Genomic DNA, 17,726 nt, shown 5'->3' with positions numbered 1-17,726 from the left:
CTCCTTGCAGATGGGTGGCGGGCCCCATTCTCAGCACCCAGACCAGAAGTAAACTGTTAACAGTTGATGTCAGCAGAAGAGGGAAGGGAGGCTTCAGTCATGTTCACATTAGCCAATGGTTGCTCTCTATTTCTCCCTCCTCTTCTCTTTATAAGCCATTTCCTTTCTCTTGTATCCACATCCGGTAACTGTTCAGAATAACTTTATATTGAACTTTCAGTGAGTTTTGATTATTTCTAACACCACGGAATCATCAGGAGTCTGACAGGCAGAGGCCCTGGTCTGGAGAGGCTCTGGAAGGCACAGGGATGATGACTTCCAGGCTGGGGAGACACCCATGGGCCTTGGCCGAGCCCTGCAGGGCCAGGGAGGGCTCAGGTGTAAGCGCCGGGCCATGACCCTGCGCCTCCTTGCGGGGAGCCCCGGGAGTGAGGGAGCGGAGGCCTGCACATCAGGGGCCAAGCTGTGGCCCTTTCACTCCCTGTGGCCCAACAGCCGCCAGGTAGCACGACTGGAAACCTCCTCAACACCTCTCTCAGAATGGCGGCAAGCGCATGCGCACTACGTCACCGGTGGGCAGGATCCGGGCTCCGGCAGCGCCGCCATTTTGGGACCAGAGACAGTCCCAGCGCGGTGGTGGGGCTGGCCTGTGAGCCCCAGCGAGGGTGGCGTGGGGTCCGGCCTCCAGCCTGAGACCGCAGAGCCATCTTCCCTCCTCTGTCTGCAGGCTTTCTGGCCGCGGGGCGCCCTCCCTGCGACCCTCTGAGGGTCTCCTCAGGTGCCGGCGCTGGGCCGTCCACTGGCCGGGACTCTGCGGGGCACCCCAGTCCTCTCCTGTCCAGACTGGAGGTGGAGCCCCGTAACACTGTAACCGCCACCGCCATCTTAAGTCCCTCCTCACACACCCCTCCCACCGTGAACGCCGTTCGCGTGGACACGCCCCGCGGGACACCCGACAGGGTCGCTGGACGCTCACTGGCCCTCACGGCCACAGGCAGCATTCAGCTTGCGTCCTGCTGGCCTTCCTCCTAAACACCCGCGGGACGCCCCTCTGGGCCATACCGTCTCCACCGCTCAGCCAGTTAGCACTGTCGCCGGTGTGGCCGTGGAGGACGCTCAGGGACTCTGCCACGTCCCTGTCCCCATGCCTTTCCCTCCCAGCTCCTCAGTCAAGCTGGTGACTGCAGCCTGACTGCCCCTCCAGGTCCCGCAAACCAATGATCCCCAGAGGAAGAGAGGAAGCAGCGCTCTCCTCTCAGAGCCTCTCTGCACTTGGTCCCCAGCCACCGCGTCACTATGTGCATGGCCCATACACCAGGTCTGGGGCATCCCCTCCACATGCCTGCCTCAAGCCTCCCAGCAGTGATTGTGCACGTGTCCCCACAGCTGTCATCGTGTATTCATACACTAGTCCTTGGTGTCTGTATATGCCACTGGTGTGTCCCATGTCACACACCATTTCTGCTATTGAAGGGGGATATATAGTTGTGGCTTCAAAATAACTGTCGAGGTGTGTCTCCAGGGTAGATGCAAGATGACCCCAGGTGTGTCATTAGAGCACATCTGTCACAGAGTCCCCCAGACATGTGCCTGCTTCTCTCACAGGTGTGCTACACTGTCACCACCACACCCATGCATATAGTACCGTTAGGTTTCGAATGCCGAAAGGAATATGACCGAAAGGAATATGACCGAAAGGAATATGACCAGGGTGAATTGTTAGAAAAATAAGTTTTATTGAATCATCGGTCTGACGGATGGGCTGAGGCTTGGAGTAGCATCAGCCCTGATCCAGTCTCTGCAGGGTGTTTAAGTAGTGTTTTAATGCAGGAGGTCGACTGCCTATTTCAAAAGAACCAATCCTAAGTGCTGAAGAGGAACTAAACACAAGGGAGGGCAGGGACAAGATAAGCCCAGGATGGAGACTAAGGATCCAAGCAGAAACAGAGTGGGCGTGAGGGGCAGCTTCATGGCAGGGGAAAAATGAACAAACAACTCCACAGGAAACTGGGAGTTTGGGAGCTTGGGAGCCTGGGAAAGTAAAGAACTTCATCAGAGAGAAAGAGAAAAAAAAAACTTAGTAGATATTAGCAGATCCGGTAGGGGGTGAAGGATTTATCTATCAAGTACCTGTTTCCAGACTGTGCCAGGGAGTGCTAGCAGTCACACTGCTTGTGGTTCCAGATGTGTCACCATCACAAACCTGTCCACCAGGTACTCAAACCACCTGTGACCAATATCTAGCAGGCAGGAAATCTGGGGAAAAGGTTAGCACGTTAGACAGCATCAGAGATCCAATAGTGTAGTCCCTCGGAAACCCAGGGAGGGGTTGCTATGAGTTGGGTTGACTCAACAGCAAATAACAACAGGCTATGGAAAAGGGGCAGGGACACAAATGCACAAACTGACAAAAGGCTTAGCAGCTGTAACACATCAATGAAATTATTTAAATAGAGGTACATGGTACTTGGCATAGTGTCTAAGGCACTTGACTGCTAACTAGAAGGCTGGAGGTTCAAACCCACCAGCCACTCCTCAAAAGGAAGGTTGGGCAATCTACTTCCGTAGAGATACTGCCTCGGAAACCCAAGAAGGGGTCACTATGAGTCGGATCTGACTCAACAGCAGTGAGTTTAGTTTTTGGCTTGGTACTTACAGGACAACTGACAAATAAAACACTAAAAGCCTAAGAACACATTTTGGATCCTGGTGGCAACCAATCTTTTAAAAAAATTAAGTTTTGAGACAACTGCTATCATTCAGGGCTAACATTTTAAAGTAATTTCATGTTGCTTGATAAAGTTAATGGGCTATGATACAACCTTAAAAACTCAATGCCGTCGAGTCAATTTGACTCATAGTGACCCATCCTTGGTTTTCCGAGGTGGTAGCTCTACAGAAATAGATTGCCCAGTCTTCCTTCCAAGGAGTGGCTGATGGGTTTGAACCGCCAGGTTCCTGGTTAGCAGTCAAATGCCTTAAGTACTACATCACCAGAGCTCTTACGTTTTTGAAAATTCATTCTGACGAGGTCTGGCATTAAATGACATGATGTCTGGAAGGGTAAGTAAAATCACCTGGTTCCATGAAAAGATAACCACCCACCTATGCTGTGACTCAAGCCTAGCAGTCAGTTATCAACACAAACGAAACATTATCTCCAGATGGAGAGCTATACCCACGTGTTCACAGCAGCTTTATTTGCAAGAGCCCAAAACTGGAAATAACTCAATGTCCACAAACAGATGAATGGGTAAACAAATAGTGGTATAGTCAGAGAGTAATATTCAGAGATAAAAAGAACAGATGACTCATAACCATCACTGGTAAATCAAGAAACACTTATGCAGCATGAAGGAAACAGGAAAAAAGAGGAAACACATTAGGATTCCAATCATGTAAAATTCTAGAAAATGCACATCTATTGTTAAGTATAGTAAATCAATGCCTGCCTAGGGCTGGGGAGGGCAGGGAGATTCTAAAAGTGCCCCAGGTAAATATGTAGGCAGATATGCTTATGCTCATAATGGGCTCATGGGTTTCTATGTGCCAAGTCTTCAAATTATACAGTAAAATATGTGGTTTATTCCATGTCAATTGTACCTCAATAAAGCTTTCAAAAAGTGGTTCCAAATTAAATTCTCTATCCTCCACTCTTTCTGGAAAACCAGGTTTGGCAACCCTACATTGACCGCCCCCATCACTCTCGTGTACTGACAGGTGGCAAATACTGGCGAGCAGTGCAGGCCGTTGTCACCTCAGTCAACAGGAATGAGGGCTGGGCTACGGGATCTCCGCTTTATCCTTGCATTCCTGTCTGTGCAGCGGTGACCCTGAGGTGAACTGTCAGAGGCTACCAGAATCCACAAAAACGATTTGCTGTGATGACAACCAGGGCTGCACACATGTAATTCTTCTGACACTACCCCAAATTAGGTCTGATTTCAGATTAGACAGTCCTGCATAAAAGTGCCTTCATTTCAGACATGTGTTCATGGAGTCTAAACCACCTGAATTTCTGTCCACCTAGCTACAAACGTGGGGGTATCCACTACCCCTCAGGTTCAATAATTTGGTAAAATGACTCACATAAATCAGAAAAGTGCTATGCTTACAGGTTACTTTTATCCTATCAAGAAATAATAAAGGAGCAAAAGGTACACAGAGCAAAGATCTGGGAGGATCCAAACGTGAACTTCCTTCTCCGCCAACTCAGGGCGCAGCACCCTCCTGGCAAAAACAATGTGCTGTCAGGGAAGCTCACTATCCACTTTTCCTTGGAGTTCATTTTGTAGGCACATTCGTTTGAATCACCAGCCACATGACTGAACTCAAATTCCAGCTCCCTACCTTCCCTGGGGGAGCTCTGGTAGCATAGTGCCCAAGGCACTTGACTGCTAACCAGAAGGCTGGCGGTTCAAACCCACCAGCCACTCCTCGGAAGGAAGAGGTGGCAATCTACTTCCATAGTGATACTGCCTCGGAAACCCAAGGAGGGGTCACTATGAGTTGGGGCCGACTCGACGGCACATAACAACCTTCCCTGGCAGCCGGGCTGATATCATGGGGTTGATTCCTGGTATGGCCAACCTGGGTCACCTCCTTAGTGTAACTATAGCTGTGGCTCAGTGTCCTACATAATGGCATTCCCATCACTCATGAGATCCCAAGGTTGCCGAGGTTTCTGTCCAGGGCCCATGGACAAAAGCCAAATTCTCTGGGTGAAGTTCATTCTTCACCTCAGCAGTGTCCCTCCAGAGTCCACACACCAGCAGCCACTGGAACGTGTGTGGAGGCACTTTTAGAAGAGGTGCACTCCATCTAACTTGCAGTCTCCTCCTCTCCTTTTCACCCAATGTTTCTGTACCTTCTGTGGGTCTCTCTGAGCCCTCACAATGCTGGGCAATGTGATCTTCCTCTCATGTATGCTATTCTCAGAAGCATGGAGGGTTTTCACAACTGTGCCCTCCTCAAAGTGACCTGAGAGCTGTGTGCGCCATGCACACACAATGGCATCCAGGTGACAAAGTCCTAGTCTTTCCTAGTGAGTTTTGGGCAGTAGTGCAAATTAGGCCCAAACTGAAGGGAGAGCTAGCTATATTCTATCCTAGCACTGTCTCCTCGCAAATTTTGGGGTCCTCACAAGAGCTGTTCACCCCATGTCATGGATTACGTCCCCACATAATGTGTCAAGTTGTCTGGGCCATGATTCCAGTGGTTTTACATAGTTGTGTAAAGGCATAATTTGGTGGTCATGTAATGATCTGATCTGATGTGATCAGCCAATCAGCTCTAAGGGGATTAGGGTGGGAACACTCTTACATAAGTCACAGCTCTGATCAGATATGAGGGGAGTTACCTGCATTATCTTCCATTTTATAAAAGGAGAGAGAAGCCAGCAGAGGGAGGACCTCATTACCACCAAGAACCAGTAGCTGAGTGCATTCTTTCGACCCAGTGTCCCTATGCTGAGAAACTCCTAGACCCAGGAGAAGACTGATGCCAAGACATATGAAGATGTCCAAAGGACACCAGGCCTACAGATACTGAAAGCCAAGGTCCTTCCCTCAGAGCCAACAGAGAAAGGTCTTCTGCTAGAGCTGGCACCCCAAATTTGGACTTCTAGCTCCTGAACTGTGAGAAAATGAATCTGTTAAAGCCATTCATTTGTGGTATTTCTGTTATAGTAGCATTGTATACGAAAAACATCTCTTTAAGCTAGGAGATCCGAATACTGTTCTCAAATCACCCAACAATCATAGTGAATGGGACCTCCCTTGCTTAAACACCAAGATGTTTCTGATTGTACAAACCAGAGCAGTATGTGGCAAAAGGCTCCCTGGTTGGCAGCTTGGAAGGTGGAAGCTTGTTTTAAGTATCATGGGAGACCAAAAATATCCCTGAAAGAAGGTAGTCTTTTGGACAAAATGCCACAATTCAGATCAGGCCCTCTGGGCAGAAGTTAGGTTGAGACTAGGCCTTAACTTGTCACAGGGAAGGGAGTAAGGACCCCCTCAAGGCTCAGGCTTCTCAATTTGCTCCAGAGAAAAGGTGGGGACAGATACCTGCCTCCCAGAGCATCCTGAGCTGGTGACTGACACACACTGTGGAGACCAGCCATAGGGCAGAGGTAAAATGGTGTAGGCCACAGACATGCGCAATGATGAAAATCTGACAGGTGGACTTGGGTTTTTCAGCCCCTGCAATCATGTGAGTGAGGAAAATCCTCCAGACTAATTCCTGACCCACAGATTTGGGGACTTGCCAGCCTCCACAACTGCATGAGCCATTTCCTAGGTGATGTAGTTGATTTAAACTGGCTGAACTCTGTCTACCATGGGGACTGTGCTGGTACGTGAAATATTGTAATACTGCTGGTAGTATATCTTCCAACGTGCCAGCCACCATGTACAACAAACTGACAGATAAGTGGTGGGAATAGTATGTATACAAATCATTAAATGGGAACTTAATTTGCTGCGTAAATTTTCACCAAAAACACAGTATTTTTTCAAATTATGAAAAAATAAATCTGATAAGGGCCTTGGGAATGTTATAAAATGCAATGCAACTTGTGAAGGCTTCCCCCATGCCTACAACTCATAGGGAATCTCCCCTCTGTGGATGTTTGAAGGTAGAAAGGTCAGTTCAAGATCAATCCCTCACCAACGCTCACCTCAAGTGGTGTTATTCTGAACAAGGAAACAGCACATTCCCTGCACATCTAAGGTCCTTCTCCAGTGTGATCTCTCTGGTGTCTAATGAAGGATTTACAGTGACTAAATGACTTCCCACATTGCCCACACTCATAACGCCTTTCTCCAGTGTGAACCCTCCAATGCTGAATGAGGACTGAGCGTTCTCTAAACGATTTCTCACATTCCGCACACTGATAAGGCCTTTCTCCAGTGTGAATTCTCTGGTGGTAAATGAGTAAACATTTGTATCTAAAGGATCTCCCACATTCAGCACACTCATGGGCACTAACTTTAGTGTGAATTCTCTGGTGGTGAAGGAGGCTGGACCCTCGGCTAAAGGATTTTCCACATTCACAACATTCATATAGCTCTGCTCCTGTGTGAATCCTCTTGTGTTTACTTAGGTAGGAGCAATAGCTAAAGAATTTCCCACATTCCCTGCACTCATAAGGTCGTCCTCCAGTGTGACTTCTCTGGTGTTTCTTAAGGTTTGAACTCTGGGTAAAGAATTTCCCACATTTGCTACACTCGTAAGGCTTTTCTCCAGTGTGAATTTTCCGATGTTGAATGAGGGTTGAGGAATCTCTAAAGGATTTCCCACATTCCTCACACTTATAGGGCCTTTCTCCAGTGTGAACTCTCTGATGGTAAATGAGTAAGCACTTGTATCTAAAGGATTTTCCACATTCGCCACACTCATATGGCCTTTCTCCAGTGTGAATCTCCTGGTGCTGAATAAGTCTGTACTCGCAGCTGACACCTTTCCCACATTTGGTACCCACACAATGTCCCTCTCCAGTGCAGATGCTCTCGTGGGGAACAAGTGTGTGTTTGTGACTGGAAGATTTCCCACATTTAACCCACTTGCAAAGTCTTTTTCCACTGTGAAAGGCCTCTCCACAGTTGACGCTGCTGGGTGGCTTCTCACTCTTACGAGTGGCCTGGGGCCGGAGAAGGCTTGGGGTTGATGGGAAGTCCTTCCCAACATCCCCACAGGTGAAAGGCATCCCTGACACACAGAATGTGCAGCTCTTCATAACCGAGGGCTTGTCCTCGTCTTTTCTGAAGGGTTTCTCTCCACTGTGGCGCCTGTGGTGCTGGCGAAGGCTTGCTCTCATCCAGAAGCATCTCACGCATGCCCCACCTGAGCAGAGATTCTGCTCAGGGTATGTCATTTGCTCAGTCAGGTGTAAAATGTCTTTCAGGAATGGGACACCCATCTCCCAGGGGTGAGTGTTCTCGGTGGATAAACCTGGCTTTGACATCTTGACCTGTGATATTCCTTCTACAGAGAGACTCTGCTTAGAAGATGCCTCCTCGTCCTCTTTTTCAAGCCAAGAACCTGAAAAGCACAGAAAAGCTGATGAAATGCATGCTGACTTTGCTGGGCAGTGGAAGCTCCATCATCAATTTGCGTCAGACACAGCAAGGAGTCCATGGAATTATTACAAGAACAAGGGAGTGGAAACGCTGAAGAATGGGCTGCTTGCCAGTGCTGGGACTCTAAGATTATATGGACAATAAGACAGAGAGACGCTCAGGAAGGAGAGGCAGGGTCTCCAACTCACCCTCTGCCAACAACCCTCGGGAGGACCTTAGGACTGGTAACACGTGTCTTCTGCACAGAAGAGGGTTATGCTCAGGACCGGGGAAATCCAGTGGAATTGGGAAGGACTGTTTACACACCTCATGACACACTACATGTGGGCCAGTGTTGGAGAACACTGCAGAGAGAGCAGTGGAGAGGAACTGGTGATGGGTGGCCAGAGATGTGGACTGGGGCTACATGCACAGCAGAAATAAGTCAACAACCTGTCAAGAACAGGTAGAAATTAGGTATGGCCATTGGGCATTTGCACCAGAAGACTGGTAGACACAGAGTAGATCCTGGTATAACACAGCTCTGATGTCATGCCTTCTGTAATAAAAACCGTGAAACCTAGCTAACCCTGCCCTGCTTGCCATACATAAGCATCTCCCAGGATCCCTGCTTGTGGTTACCCTGTCTCAGGTGCAATGTTCTGAGTGGCCTGGAACGGTGTGAGGTGTTCTCTCTGGGGAACTATGAAAGCATCTCCCAGGGTCCCTGCTGGTAGTTACCCTGTCTCAGGTACAATGTGCTGAGTGGCCTGGAAAGGTGTGCGGCATTCTCTCTGGGGAACTGTGACTACAATGTAAACTTTAATACTTTCAAGGTCTCTGTTTTGTGATCTGCATCTGACCTTGCCATAGCTCATCCAAGGTAATATAATTAAAATGCCCTTCCTAGTTGCCACTCGGCAGGGCCGCACCTCCCTAAGACCATCTTGTTCACTCTCCCAAGTAACTAGAATACACCCCTAGTCCCAGTTGTGTAACTACATAGGATCTGTACAAGGCAACACAAGTACTCCAGGGACACATGGGAGAGGTGAACAGCCAGCACTGGTCCACAGTAACTCAATCCACAACAGGCCACAGGAGATAAAACTAACACTACAAAAACAAAAACCTCTAAAGGAGGGCATTGCAAGAACAGGCCATGGTCAATATAAATAGTGGCCCTAACAATGCCTGTAATTCCAAGTGAGGAGGAAATATCAGCTAGAGGAAGGGGGTAGAACCTGGGCACAGTCATGCTGTCAAGCAGAAGACAAGAAAGAAGAGTTCCATTAGGCTGACAGTAAGACCCTGACTCCCAGATCCTCCCTGCAGGCTGTGTGCAGCACGGGTGGGGCTGCTCGGAGAGTACACACAGCTCAGCCCTGGCCCCCAGAGCACACATGCCAGGAACAGAGGGAAGGTGGCAGTGCCATGATTTGGCTGTAGAAAGATAGAGCTGTCTCTGGTGGAAAGAGCAAAGGCAAAGATTAGACTGGGACACATGTGTGGGTGTGAGGGTCTTACCCAGGGACGCTAGGATTGCAAAGTTCTCCAGCATCACATCACAGTACAGCAGCCTCTGAGTCTCATCAAGGAGCCCCCACTCCTCCTGGGAGAAGTCAATGGCCACGTCCTCAAAGGTCACACAGCCCTGCCAAGGTGGGGACAACAGTTCATTCCATTAGCTTCTCTTCTTGGGACCCCAAGTTCATCCTTCCTCACACTCATCTTCTGTTTATCGTGCTTCCCAGCCCAGAGAAGATACCACAACCTGATGTCACTGATGCCCTCTCCCCTTAGTCCCACTGATCAGTGTCAGCCATCAGTACCAACAGGATGTTGGCAGAGAAGATATGATCTAAGTCTGGGTTGGGCATGCAGGGCCATGCCCCCTATTGTCAGGCAACTGTCTTGTGGTCCCAAGAATATATCTCCCTGACACAACCATATATGGGCTTACCTGAAACCTTAGGTCCCTATTCCAGGACCCTGGAACCATCAGTTCACACTCATCTCCATGTGCACATGAGTCTTTGTTCCACACTCTCTCTCACAGCCTTCTCCTGCTCCCTGCTCCACACCATAAGCATCCCCTGGCGTACCCATACGATTCTCAGTATGAGGCATCCAGACAGTGGTTGGCAAATTTAAACAGAATTCAGCTCTACCTCAGACCTCACTAGCCCCAAACCAGCTATAAAAGCCTCCTTGCCTGACTCTGTTCCTTGTTTAAACCTCAGCCTCCCAGAACTACATGTAAATCTCAGTCACCCTTGGCCTTCTTCACCTTAGGCTGCACCTGCTGAACCACACCAGTCACAGTCTTTCCCTCGCCACCTAACCATCGTTCAACATCAGTTCTCAGTGGCCCAGAGATAATCCACAAGCTATACCGAAACACTTCAGACCACACCAAGGGCCACAACAAAATTTTGGTTTATCTACATAGCATGGCAAATAAGGACCAATCCAGGCCTCAGTGTCATGTTGCCTCTATTTCTACAGTGTCTGCACATCCATCTCATGTCTACTCAGTCCCTGGAAGCCTTGGCCTCCAACCAGTTCATGCTGTCTTCTACAACCTTCCCATGGCTACTTCTCCCGTACCTGCATTTGTGACCATGCCCAACTACGGGTTCCAAGCAAGAGATCCAGTGCTCCAGCCACACCCTCCCCTTCCTGGTATGCTATTAGCATTACTGCCATGACCGATTCCCCTACCAAACAGGATCCACAGCTCCAACCTGGTCCACACACTGGCAACTACCTTTGGAGATGTCTCCATCCTGAGCCTTCCCCAGAGGTGCAGAGCTGATGCCATCTGCCCACTTACCTCTACTCACTTGCTCTCCAAAACATCTCATACGTTTTTTAAATCTTCTTTTAAAATCTTATTTAATTGTTGTTGTTGAGAATATGCACGGCAAAATATGCACCAATTCAAGTTTCTACATGAATTAACATTGATTCTACATGAATTAACACTGATGCTACATGAATTAACATTGATTGCATTCTTCTAGTTGTGTAACCATTCTCACCTTCCTCTTCTGAGTTGTTCTACCCCCATGAACATAAACTCACTGCCCCCTAAGGTTCCTATCTAATCTTACGAGTTGCTGCTGTCAATTTTGATCCTATATAGATAATTCTTAAAGAAGTATATTGTTTAAGGCAGACATTTTCTACTAGTTAAGCTAAACTACTGTTTGGTTATAAGACTTCAGGGAATATTTTTGGTTTAAGGATCATCTCAGGGAAGTAAGTTTCAGGTGTCATCTATCCTCAATGGCTCCAGGAAGTCTGGATTCCATGAGAATGTGACTTTTTCTTTGTACATTTCTCCCCCTTTTGATCAGGATTCTCCTATAGAATCGTTGATCAAAATGTTCTGTAATGGTAGCCTGGCACCATCCAGTTCTAGTCTCATGGCAAAGAAGGCAGCTGTTCATGTAGACAGCCACACATTCCATTTCCTCCTCCTGTTTCTGACTCTCCTTGTTTCTCTGTTGCTCCAGGTGAACAGAAACCAATTGTGCCTTCGACGGCCACTTGCAAGCTTTTAAGATCCAGACACTATACAACAAATTAGGATAGAATAGAAGTACTAAATACATTTTTAGGTCAATTAACTGGAATTCTCATGAAACCACAACCCTAAACCTATAAACCAAGGAACCAAATCCCATGAGGTGTTTGCCTAAACATAAGCAGCTTCAGCAGCTACTTTTTGTAAACATGTCCATCACACAACTTTAGCCAATTCAACTTTTTATAGGTGTACAACTTATTGACAGTATCTATAACCGTCGGCTGTGCAACCCTACCCCTATTCAATGCATTTTTCCCATCACCGTAAACTGAAACTCAGTACCTCATTACCAATAACATTCTCTTTTCCCCTTCTTCCTGCTCCTGGTAATCACTAATAAACTTTGGTCTCTGTATACAATGTTTGTCCTTCTTTGATTAACTTACTTCACTCAGCATAATGTCTTCAAGCTCCATCCATATCATAGCATGTATCAAGACTTTATTTCTCCTAATGGCTGGGTAGTATTCCATTCCATGTATGTAGCCCATTTTGTTTATCCATTCATCTGTTGATGGGTAAAAGGAGCACTGGAGGCACAGTGCCTAAGGCATCTGACTGCTAACCATAAGACCGGCAGTTCAAACCTATCAGCCGCTCTGTGGAAGGAAAATGGGGCAATCTACTTCCATAAAGACTTACCACCTTAGAAATCCAATGGGGGTTGCTATGAATTGGAATCAACTTGATGGCAATGGGTTTGGTTTGGTTTGGTTGATGGGTATTTAGGTTGTTTTCCCCTTTCAGCTATTGTGACTAATGCTACAATGAACCCTGGTATACTAGTTTCTTTTTGAGTCTCTGCTTTCAAGTCCTTTGGGTATACACCTAGGACTAGAATTGCTAGGTTATATGATAGTTCCTAAGGCATTTGACTGCTAACCAAAAGACTTGCAGTTCAAACCCACCAGCCACTCCTCGGAAGGAAGACTAGGCAGTCTACTTCTGGAGAGATAACGCCTCGGAAACCCAAGGAGATGAGTTTGGGTTTTTCTTGGGGAGGATGTAGTTCTAATTTTAGTTTTTTGAGGAACTACCACACTGTTTTACAATGGTTACATTATTTTGCATTCATATCAGAAATGGAAAGGTTTCTAATTTGCCCACATTCTTGCCAATATTTGTTTGTTTGTGTATGTATATATATATATATATATATATATATATCTTAGCCATCTGCTTGAACAACTTCTCTTAGAAAGATCAGCACAAGGCCGGTCTCCATGAGGCAGAGGTTATAAAGATGTCCCAAATGTCCAAACTACTGTGCCACTCCATCATTTCAGACATTAACTCCTCCTCCTCCCAGTAATCTCCCGTCTTAGGGTTCCGTATTTCACTATTACGGCTCACAGAACTCACAGACACCCAAGGGATCATCTCTTTTTTATTTTTTAATTGTGATTTGGGTGAAGATTTACAGAGCAAATTCACTTTCCATACAGCAGTTCACACGTACTTTGTCTCATGTCATTGACCACAGTTTACCACAATGCAACAGCTCCCCTCACACTTCCTCCCCATAGGTACCTCTTCCCAGTGCCCCTCCATACACTCCTGTCCCCTGAGCTGTCTCCCTGTGCATAAGCAGCCCATCTTTCTCCCATGATTGTTCTCTCCAAGGAGTGTATCTACTTGAGGTAAATGTTCAACTCATATGCCTGTATTTTGTTTGGCTGGAAACCACAGGTGTGGGTTCAATTCCAGACCTGAAGGGCAGCTAGGGGCCATAGTCTCAGTGGTTTCACCAGGCTCTATCGGACCAGCAAACCTGGTCCCCACTTTTTTTTTTCTCCAAATGATTTTGAGTTTGTTCCACATTGTTCTCCCTCTTTATCAAGGGTCTCCTACATAGATCCCCTTCCAAGTGGATGATAGTGGTAGCCGGGCACCATCTAGTTCTCCTGGTCTCATGGTTGTATAGGCAGCAGATCGGATGGTGTACCAGTTGCTACGACTAATTGTTTCAATGAATTTTGGTTTTCTTCATTCTTCTTTCCTCTGGACGAGGAGAAACCCATTGCTGCATCTAGATGGCAGCTTGCTAGCTTTTAAGATCCCAGTCGCTACTTGCCAAAGTAGGAGGTGGAACAATGTTTTGTATAGTATGTTATGCCAGTTGAGCTTGATGTCCCCTGTGACTATGGTCCCAAGTCTGCAGGTTCAACTACTCGGTCCCTCTGAGTAGCTGGCTGTGACCAAGCAGTGACCACAACCTTGCCCCCAGGGGATCATCTCACGTAGTAATGGTGGAGGCTGGCAGGCTGGCAAATCCCAGGTCTGTGAGTAGGTCTGGAGGATCCTCCCAATTCTCAGAGTTTGATGAACCTCAATCAGCAGATCAGATGACGGCTGCTGTCCCAAATCCAGGGGTGAGATGACGATGAGCCAAAACACAGAACCGGAGCAAGAGAAGGGTGAACCTTCCCAGGAGAGTCGTAGGTAAACCCTCAAGGAAGCTAAGGGTGGTGATACGAGTTATACCCTCCAGCAAGGCAGGACTCAAGATACATTCCACCTATGTTGCTCCAACAGAAATAACCCAAGTGCATGGCTTTAACGATCAGCAGCTACTCAGTTTCTCAAGGCAAATCCCACCACAGAGCCAAATGCCAGTCATTATGGGGAACAACTACTGCCAGCTGCCCAGCCAACTTGACACCTGACCTTAACTACCACACCACCCCAAACAGGCATGGATAACGGGATTTACAATACATCACTGAATGGAGAACGATGGCTAGAAGGGCCACATCAAGCAATTCACTGCACCATCCTAGTGGGAGTGGAAGGGTATCTCACTGTGGTTTTGGTCTACATCTCTGATGGCTCATGACATCAATCATCTTTTCATGTGTCAGGATGCCATCTGTATGTTCTCTTTTGTGAAATACCTATTCAAGTCTGTTAAAATGGCATGGTGGAGGCATCTGACCTCCTCTGAATTCACAAGGGGAAGGAGGATCAAGATCAACAGCCCAAGGCTAATTCCTATGAGGCAGAGGTCAGACATGCCTCACCCTCCAAACTTTTTAGCAATTCTGAACCAATTGCCCCTCCATGGCACTCTCTACTTTGCTGGGTTTGACAATTCATTGCAATGGCCACACAGAACTCACAGAAAGTACTTAAAATTGTGGAGTCTGTTAAGGAAGTGAAAAACTCAAACTCACTGCAGTTGAGTCAACCCTGACTCATAGCGACCCCTCCTTGGGTTTCCAAGGTAGTATCTCTACAGAAGTAGATTGCCCAATCTTCCTTCCGAGGAGTGGCTGGTGGGTTTGAACCACCAGCCTTCTGGTTCTGGTTAAGGAAGTAACAGGCTATAATTGAGGATCAGGAGTGCTCAGGATACAGTTCTTTAATCAGGACAGCCTCCTCTCAGCCATGCCCGAAGGCAGGTCTCTCTCTCATCTTTGGCCCTGGCCCTACTCAGGCAAGTGTTACAAAGCTCTTTTAGCTCTGCCAGTAAATGCCTGGAGGTACTCCACTACACCAGAAAGCCTCGGCCCAAAGGCACTCAGCTTTCTCACTCCATGGGCTGGGAAGCCCCCTGTTCTGTCTCATGCTGGTCTCTTGGTTCTGCTGCTCTTGTTTCTTTGCCACTGCTTCTCACCATGTCTGGTGTCACAGCTCTGTCTCCTTGACTGATACAGGCATCGTGGGTCCAAAGGATGTGCTCTACTCCTGCTCTTCTTCCTTGATGGTAGCGAGCTTCCTCCTTTCCACCTCTTGGATGGCTCATTTAAGCCTAGCAGGATGACAAAACTGACAAATCCCACATTAGGGTTTCTACTTCTGTAGTGATACTGCCTCAGAAACCCAAGGAGGGGTTGCTATGGGTTGGGTCCAACTCATGGCAAATAACAACAACAACAACAACAATAATCCCTACAAGGGTGCCATGAACCTTATTTACATTATCAGTGAGCTATCCAATTTCCTCAGTGGTCCACAAGCACCTCCTATCTGCAGAGTCCCACCCAGTCACCTCGTGGGAGTTACAAAGACTATGGCTAGAAAGTCACACCAAGAATTCACTGTACCACAACATTCTTTGACCAATTTATGACTGGGTTATCTTCTGGTTGTTGTCAAAGTTTTATATATGTATTTTGGTTATTAGATTCTTATGGTTTCCAAACCTACCCTCCCAGGTGGTAGCCTGCCTTCTTACTTTTTTTGTTAGTCTTTTGATGAACAACAGTTTTTTTTTTAAATTTTTATGAGGTCCTATTTATTTGTTGGGAGCTTTGGTGCTGTAGTGCCTAAGGCATTTGACTGTTAACCAGAAGGGTGGTGGTTCAAACCCACCAGCCACTCCTCAGAAGGAAGACTGGGCAAGGAGGGATCACTATGAGTCAGATCCGACTCAATGGCAGTGAGGTTTTTTCAGAAGAGTGTGGGTCTGCAGGCTTTCTGGTCAGCGTGAGGTTTTTTTTTTTTTTTAATGTATTTATTTGTTTTGTTTTTGCTGTTTGGGCTTTTATTATTATACTAGATAATCCATTGTTTAAACCAGGGCTTCAAACTGGTTTGAGCTGGTTCAGTCAAGGCCAACAAATCAAAATCAGAAGAGATCCAAATATGTAAAATGTGGTGAGGTGGAACAATAACCTGACTGAGAAAAGTTATGGGTCGAAGCCCTAGAATGGGAGACTTGGAAGAGACGTAGTGATCCTTTTTTGGACCCTGATCCAGGTTGGGGAAAGTGATACACATTCAAATCAGCATAGTTAGCCACCATCTTACTGCTCTTGTTTATTTTAAGAGGGTGATTAAGTTCCAAGCAGGACACTGACTTGAAATATTTCCCTTTCCGATTATTGTTCCACTTCACCCACATTTTAAAAATTCAGGTCCATACCAGCATTGCTTTGTCAGTCATGACTAAACTGGAAAGCCCTGGTTAAAAGCTTGGCCTGAATGCACTGCCCCTACATTTTCTTCTAAGAACTTTATGGTTTTAGTTTGCACATTTGGATTCTTAATCCATTTTCAATTTGTTTTTGTTTTGTTTATGGTGTGAAACCTCTTTCACACTATATGGTGTTTATGGATCCTCTTTCATTTTTCTGCATGTGGAAATCCCAATTTTCCCAGCACCATTTATTGAGGAAACATTCCATACTTTTTAACATGGCCAAAACCAAGTCTCTTCATGTGTCCAATGATAATTACTCCTACTACCAACTTCCCTATATCACTTGATGGAGGTTCCATCTTTTCAGCTACTAAAACCAAACATCTTAGAGTTATGGTATGATTCCACTAATATGAAATAGCTACAAGGGGTAAGTGTATAATGATCAAAGTTAATTAGCGGTTACGGAGGGTGACTGGCAAGGAGAAAAAGGTTCTTTGATGGGTGATGAAAAAAATTGGAATGGTTAATAGTAATATTTAAACAACTTGATAAATAAATTAATGTCATGGAATTGTACATGTAATTGTAGAAACTGTAAAATGTTTTTTTACCTATATATTTACCACAATACAAAAAAAAAATTCTGAGGAGGTTCTGGCAAGATGGCGGATTAGGAAGAAGGATTACACAGACTCTTCAACAAAGAAAAGGGAAACCAATTAACAGAGACACAGAAGATAATCTTAGACCCCTGAGCCTTGAAGGGAAGGATGCAGAATTGGACTAAACCCTAACTAGCAGAAGAATTTGCGTGAAAATACCAAAAAAAGGAGACCTACGGAGCTGCGGTCTGACAACAAACTGAGTGACCCTGACAGTACAGACGGCTCGGAGATCCCCCCGACTGGTGGTAGGACCTAAGAATTAACCTAAAAATCACCCTGCTAGCCAGGGACTGCGCAGACTGTGCACCGTGGGTGGGGAACAAGCAGAGAAGGGGAAGAGAAGGGTGGGCTGAGCCGTGGACTATTGCCGGTCCGGAGGCCGCCGCCATTTTGTAGGTTTAAAAAGCGGCTTGACTATTTTAAAGAGACAGCGCTCTCACAGATTCCCGTGGTGGTAGGACTTAAGAATTAATCTAAAAATCACCATGCCAGCCAAGGGGACTGCACGGACTGTGCACGGTGGCTGGGGAACAAACGGAGAA

At 46.7% G+C, this 17,726-nt stretch overlaps 1 protein-coding gene across 1 annotated transcript; it reads right to left on the bottom strand.

Annotated features, from left to right (window-relative positions):
- Nucleotides 1-2,163: 2,163 nt before the first annotated feature.
- On the bottom strand, nt 2,164-9,937 carry LOC103211105 (zinc finger protein interacting with ribonucleoprotein K-like). Its single transcript, XM_042783142.1, is given in 4 exon segments — nt 2,164-2,256; nt 6,677-8,040; nt 9,585-9,711; nt 9,890-9,937. Coding segments are annotated over 4 exon segments (1,632 nt in total).
- Between the last annotated feature and the right edge of the window lie 7,789 nt (nt 9,938-17,726).

The sequence above is a fragment of the Orycteropus afer genome, unplaced genomic scaffold, assembly GCF_000298275.1.
Source record: "Orycteropus afer afer isolate SDZICR_OR568_19922 unplaced genomic scaffold, OryAfe1.0 scaffold00694, whole genome shotgun sequence".
NCBI classification, from domain to species: domain Eukaryota; kingdom Metazoa; phylum Chordata; class Mammalia; order Tubulidentata; family Orycteropodidae; genus Orycteropus; species Orycteropus afer.
The sequence above is the reverse complement of the archived record's forward strand: the minus strand, read 5'-3'. Positions and strand labels throughout refer to the sequence as shown.